Below are 7,045 nucleotides of genomic sequence, written 5' to 3'. Positions count from 1 at the left end.
TCCTTTTCGCTCTAATTATACCTCTCTCACTTAAGGACGAAGCCCTAGCAAGCCAAAACGCGTCGTTTTATTTTTTACATCTGATGCAGGTTTTGTCGCGGTGAAGCTTTTTCCTCACCATGATGAATACTTTCAGGCCAAAGTTAGCATGATAGATTCTGAATCTGGAAACGTGTTAAACATATGAATTGTAGCCCTTTTAATTATCTTTCTGGTAGTCAAGAATCAGCACAATCCGAGGTCTACAGCTCAAGTATGGCAAATACTGAAGCACATCCAAGACGTTTTTCTTCAGTTTCAGCGTACTTTTCATGACTTCAAGCCAAGTTTTCACTTTTGTCCAGTCAGAATTATGTAATGCCCACTTGAGGTACGTAGCTAACGTTCTTCTTTCTTTGCTCTATTTGAGTTGGTTTATTAGTATATTGTTTGGTTGACCTTTGATTGAGTGGTGTGTCGAATACTTGCCCTGCTTTTGGTTGAAATAGAAGAAATTCAGTGTTCCATTCTTCGCCGGGGCGAAGAAGAATCTTCGCCGTGGCAAGAGTGTTGAAGCCACGGAAGCTGTTGGATAGTTTCGTCACGGCGACAGAAGCTTCCTCGTCGCGGCGACATGCCAACCAAAATTTTTGTTAGTGTTTAGATATTTTCTTCCCTAAGGGCAATTGACCTTTCTACCCCTAATTAGCAGGAAAAGTGGGGAGTAAAGTGTAAGGATTTCAGGGAGACTATTTTGTTATGGGGTGTGTTTGTAATGAATCAAGGATATAGATGGAATCCTAAAGAAGAGTAGGGCAAATGGGATGCTTGTGATAAATTTCATTAAAAGGAATTAAGTCATTGCAAACCCTTCTCTTCTTCCTCCATCGCCACTCTCCTCTCTTGCTTCCTCTCAATTTCTCTTTCTTTTTCAAGGAGTTTTAAAGGGATTTTGAAGTGATTTGGGGTAGAAAATCAACCTAAGGCATCCTAAGGTAAGGATTCTTGCTTTGGTTGTAAAGCTTGGTGAGTTTTTGTATATTTGAATATTGAGGGTTTTTGTTCATTTGTTTAGAGTAGAGAGAAAGTCAACCAAACCAAGTGAAAGGAAGAGCTAGTGAAATCTCTCCATAACAAGGTAAGTAAATCCACCCAAGTGAGATTTGAGAATTTTCTTGATTAGGGTAAGTAAATCCCAACCCAAGTGGAGATTTGAGAATTTTCTTGATAGGTTTTTGCTAGCATTATGTATGTATGTTATATACATGTTATGCCATGTTATTGAGACTTAAATGGAGATTTCTAGTGCTTTGTGATTGTTTATCTTTTCAAATATAAGAAGTGAGATGTGGGTTGGAAAGGTAGTTTGAGATGAAATTGAAAGATATTGAGGAATCCTTTTTGGAAGTGTCTTTCTTTGGTAATTTATGGCTATTGTGGGGGTTTCTCCCCTTTTTGGATGGTTAGAGAAAGATTTAGAATTATTGTTATAGTAGAGTTTTATTATGCACTTGAGTTGTTTGATGAAATGTCTAAAGAGGTTGAGTATGAGTAGTGAACCTTAATTCTTGCACATGCATGTTGCATTTCATAAGTGCATAGTGGAGATGAACCATCCTAGGCAATATTGTGCATTAAGAAGTGACCTAAGAAAGAGTAGGAAACTTTGTGTATGCACTTACTCTATGAGTAGAGAACTTTGTGGATGCAACTACTCTAAGGGTAGAGAGAATGAGAAAGCTAGAATAGAGTGAATGAGAAGAGTAGTAGAAATGGGTTATGCTTGTGATCATCACCTGACAGTTATGAGAATCGGTTGATGCTTTGTGATCATCACCCGAATAGCCATTAGAAATGGGTTGATGCTTTGTGATCATCACCCGTAGGTATTAGAAACGGTGGATGCTTTGTGACCATCACCCGTTATTATTGAAAAGGGTTGATGCTTTGTGATCTCACCCGACATTTATTAAAGTGGGTTGATGCTTTGTGATCATCGCCCGACAGTGTTAGGAACGGGTTCATGCTTTGTGATCGTCACCCGAAAGTCATGAGGAACGGGTAGGTGCTTTGTGGTCTCCACCTGATAGTAACGAAAACCGGGTAGGTGCTTCGTGATCCCCACTCGGAGTCACTAAGAAGGGTTGGTGCTGTGTGAACCCCACCTGGCAGTCATGAGAGTGAGATGGTGCTGTGTGAATGCCATCCGGCCATACCTCCGGTAAGATGAGGCCATGAGTAGTAGAAACAACAGAAGTGTGAGGAAAGAATTAAGAGAAATACATACGGGATAACAGATCGAGGGTTTTACTTATTGAGCATTATTTTGTGCTCACCCCGTTATTTTCCTTTGTGGATGCAGGATCTAGGTGATGCAGTCAGAGGGCGTCGGCAAGCGAGGAGCAATAGCTACACTGTTTCCCCTGTTTTTGTCTTTTAAATGGCTTTTTGTAAATGATGCTCTATGTGTTAAAAGACGTATTACTTATAATAAAAGAAAAGTTTTGGGCCCATTTTCTATTGTTATTATGCTCATTGTACTAGTTACAGCAGTTGTTACAAATTAGGAAAAACCCAAAAAGAACGTTGTAGCTCTTTTTCTTAGCTCCAAAGCTTCTAAATTCAGGTCATTCCGAGTTTCCAAGCTCAAGTTACACAATTTCCGCTCAAAACTGTCATTTATGCTAAAAATCATTGTTTAGGCCTACAAAGACAAATTAATAGAATTAGGTAGCAATTATGGCCCAAATTGTATGAAAAGTATCCTAAATCCTCATCAAAATTCAATGCAAAATCATAGTGTAAATATGATTATCAAACACCACCACAGATCCAACCATACATAAACATAAACATAAACTTTCTTGCAGCATTTTATAAACAATGTTCATTTTATCAACACAAGTCAAATTTCTTATTATCAAACACAAGCATAGTCCTCTGTAGCAAAGATCAACTACATTATGAATGATGGGCCATTGTAGAGGCATTAGCAATGAGCCAAAAGTAGTATTTCTATAAGAGCTAAAGATAGAATCAGTTATAACACCAGAAGTAGGACAATGAGTTTGTCTCTAAGTAATTCAATTGGAAGTGGACAAGGATTTGGTGAAGATGACAGCTGGTTGATTCTTAGTAGGGACATTATGAACTTTGCCAAAATTAGAACCAACATGTTTTCTATTGTAATGTGCATTTAGTTCAATGCGTTTGTCCTAGCGAAAAACTGGATTGGATGCAAGAGATCCTGCACTCTGATTGTCACACCAAATGACTAGTATTTTAGGAAAATGACAACCATTTCAAAGAACAAACTTCTAAACCATACTAACTCTATTGCTCTTTGTGCAAGTGCTATGTATTCTACTTCTGTAAAAGGTAAAGCAACTACTTTTTGCTTGCATGTGCTCTAGTGCAACAAATTTGAGCCAAGGAACAAACAACACCCACTTGTGGACCTTTTATCCCGAATATTACCTGCCCAGTCAGCAATAGTGAAGCATCCCAAATGAAATCTGGAAATTTTACTGAATGGGATACCAAAATTTGTAATGCCTTTGAGGTATCTAAGAAGCCTTTTATAAGCTTGCCAATGTAATTGAGTTGGGGCCTTAAGAAGTTGACTTAATTTGTTTATATAGTATGCTATATCAGGCCGAGATAATGTTAGATATTGGAGGGCTCTGATGGTGCTTCTATAAAGGGCTGGTTTGTCAAAGAGATCACTATCTTCAAAAGTCAATTTGTTACCAACTGCCATAAGTGTTGAACATGGTTTTGAGTCCATCATTCCAATCTTAACTAGGAGATCCCTATCATATTTTGCCTGACTCATATAGAGACTTGAATCATTTCGGTCAACCTCAAAGCCTAGAAAGTATTTAAGTGACCCCAAAGTTTTCAAAGCAAACTCAATATTCAGCTTATGAACAATCTCACCAACCAAATTAGCATCAGTACCTATCAAAAGAATGTCATCTACATAGAGAACAACATAAATCACTTGATTATTATGTCTGTATATGAAGAGGCTAGACTCTGCCATAGAAACAGCAAAACCCCATTTAAGAAAGGCATGTTTGAGCTTATCAATCTAGGCTCATGGAGCCTGTTTGAGGCCATATAGAGCCTTGGTAAGTTTACACACATGAAAAGGATTCTTCGAATCAACAAAGCCATGAGACTAGGTCATATAAACTGTCTCACTAAGTTCCCCATTAAAAAATGCATTATTAACATCTACTTGCTATATATTCCATCCATAAGTGACAGCTAGGCTTAAGACAACCCTAATAGTAGATGAATTAATAACTAGATTGGAAGTCTCAATATAGTCAATTCCAGGAGTCTGTTGGAAGCCTTTAGCAACTAACCTGGATTTAAATATGTGTATTGATCCATCTGAGTTGTGTTTAATCCTAAACACCCATTTGCATCCAACTATGTTCATATGAGGCTCAGCTGGTACAATCTCCCAAGAATTGTTAGATAATAATGCAATAAATTCTTTGTGCATGGCAGCTTTCTAGGAAGGATGAGAGAGAGCTTCAGATGAACTTACTGGTTTTGTGTCAAGATGAAAAGGTGTAGGTGTGGAAGTGACTAGCATAGAGTTGTGAATTTTAGTTTTGGATTATGTAAGCATAGGATGAGTATTAATAGGTTGAGGTTGAGGATCAAAAGGTAAGTCAACTGTGAGATGAATTTCATCAGGAGAGGAGTTTGGAGAGGTAGAAGACTAGTTATCAAAAGGTAACTCAACAACAAGGTGAATGGAGTCAGGAGATGAGCTATGGAGTTGGGTGAGTGATCTATGGAATTATAGGATGTCCTAGGAACTGAGGCAGCAAGTGATAGGAGCTTGAAAATACATATTTTTTTTAGTGATTCAATTGGATTATTTGTGGAAAAATGTGTTTTTATTGTGAAATTTGAGTTAAATATTTCATAAATACCTTTTATTGGATCATGGTTTTATTTTGAGTATTTTCAGGTTATAAATGATATTTGAATGAACAAGGATGATGTTGATGGAATTTTTGAAGGGTAGGAACAAACGGTGCTAGAATCAGAATTGAAATGAGGAAGTTATGATGCATTGAAGATGGGGCTTGAAACCTGGAAATTCTTCAAGATGAGCATGCCTCGATGTTTTGATCATAACTTGAGCTGTAGAAATCATAATTTGATAATTATTGTAGCGTTGGAAACATTATTTAGAGAGCTACAAGTTTTTTGTTGATGACTTCACCAATTTCTGAATATTCCAGACTTGTGTGACAGAAAGAACAATCGATTCAGTGATGGATTGCGGGCCTATTTAAATTATTTTATTTTCCCAGTCCGAATTTGAATTGTTTAGGGAATTTAATTCTTCCCTAATCAACCCATAAAACCCTAGAAGTATAAATAAGGGTCTTTTATTAGTTTTTAGGGAGATTAGAGAGAGAGAAGCTACTATTTTGGAGATCGGAATTCTTGCAGTTTTCATTCACCAATTAGAGAAGTTTTTCTATTTTGGTTCTTGAACTCGTGTTATTGAATACAATGGTTGTTTTTAGTATTGCAATTATGAACTAAACTTCTTTTCTAGGGCTGAAGATGTAGCCCAATTTATGAATATGTGTTGACGTTATTGTTTTTAATTTTAATTGAGCATTAATTCTAAGTTTTATTATTGTGTGTAATGCTTTCAATTCTTATGGATCCGAGAGTTGAATGATATCATAGGTTGGGTTGAGATCGAGAGATGAAACCTGATTAGTCTAAGGCAATAAAATCATAGATTGAACGAACGCTAGAGATAGATTACTACGATCTGTGAGGCTCGAATAAATTTCATAGAACTTAATGATCTCTTAGCTTCTAAATCTACTTTAGAGATATTTTAGGTTGTTGCTTAAGGGTTAATTCGCTAATTGTTCGAGAGAAAGTAAAATATTAGGAAGTTTGGCCTTTAGAATAAGCTTAATTAGGTTAGCAATAACTATCAATGCATAGGATCAAATTGGTGTGAAATCTATGCCCTAGCTTTAGTCATATTGATCTTTTTACCAAAGTATTAATACAATTCTACCCTTGTTTTAGTTTTTAGTTTGTTTTATTTTTCATTAAATCATTCTTAAAATTTTGTTTTATCAAATAGTAATAAAATAGATTAGTTTGGTACTTGGTAAGTAGTTCTCTTGGGATTTGACACTCGTTTACTTGAGCTTTACTACTTGCACGATTTCGTACACTTGCGAATAGCCTGTCAAGTTTTTGGCGCCATTTCTAGGGAACTATTTTTTTTTACCAATATCAATACGAAATATTTAGTTGCTAATTTGATTTGTTTTATTTTTGCTTAGAAATTAATTTTTATTTTATTTTGTTGTGTTTGTTTCTTTTATTTAGATCCTGGAGAGCTTACGTTCTAAAGGTGGGAGTGATCTTAACCCCTTCAATTCTGAGATCGAGAGAACAGCTAAACAGTTGAGGAAAGAAAAGAGCCAAGCCAACTTAGAAAAATCAATGGCTAACAGGGGAATTATAAATCAAAACATGGAAAATCAAGAGAATGAGAATTAGGAGGTGGAGCGGTAGTGGTTCAAAGAGTATTAAAGGACTACTCTAGTCCTACTGTTGACGGGTTCTATTCTAGCACTAGGAGACCACCAGTTTAAAAGAATAATTTTAAGATCAAGCCAACAATTATTCAAATGATTTAGTAGTCGGCCCAATTCGCAGGGTTGCCTAATGATGATCCAAACTTGCATATCGCCAATTTTCTGGAGTTATACGACACATTCAGGCATAATGGAGTATCTGACGATGCAATTAGGCTAAGGCTTTTCCCATTCTCTCTTCAGGATTAAGCTAAGGCTTGGTTGATTTCTCTACCATCTGGGAGCATCACGACATGGAACAAGTTAGCTCAAGCATTCCTTACTAAATATTTTCCACCTACCAAGTTGAGAAGTGAGATTACCAATTTCTACCAACAAGACATGGAGTCATTGTATGAAGCATGGGAAAGGTATAAGGATCTCTTACAGAGGTGTCCTCACCATGGGTTACCAATCTA

General features: G+C 36.6%; 1 protein-coding gene and 1 non-coding gene across 2 annotated transcripts; both read right to left on the bottom strand.

The window, feature by feature from the left end:
- Nucleotides 1-3,388: 3,388 nt before the first annotated feature.
- LOC116119119 (uncharacterized mitochondrial protein AtMg00810-like) lies at nucleotides 3,389-4,024 on the bottom strand. The gene has a single exon (XM_031405065.1). The coding sequence runs from the start codon at nucleotides 4,022-4,024 to the stop codon at nucleotides 3,389-3,391; it is 636 nt and encodes a 211-aa protein (XP_031260925.1).
- Nucleotides 4,025-6,929: 2,905 nt separating this feature from the next.
- On the bottom strand, nucleotides 6,930-7,036 carry LOC116119135. The gene has a single exon (XR_004126324.1). It is a non-coding gene; the product is annotated as a small nucleolar RNA R71 (small nucleolar RNA).
- Nucleotides 7,037-7,045: the final 9 nt, after the last annotated feature.

Source organism: Pistacia vera, unplaced genomic scaffold (assembly GCF_008641045.1).
Source record: "Pistacia vera cultivar Batoury unplaced genomic scaffold, PisVer_v2 Contig873, whole genome shotgun sequence".
NCBI lineage: Eukaryota > Viridiplantae > Streptophyta > Magnoliopsida > Sapindales > Anacardiaceae > Pistacia > Pistacia vera.
This window is presented reverse-complemented; position numbering and strand designations above follow the sequence as displayed.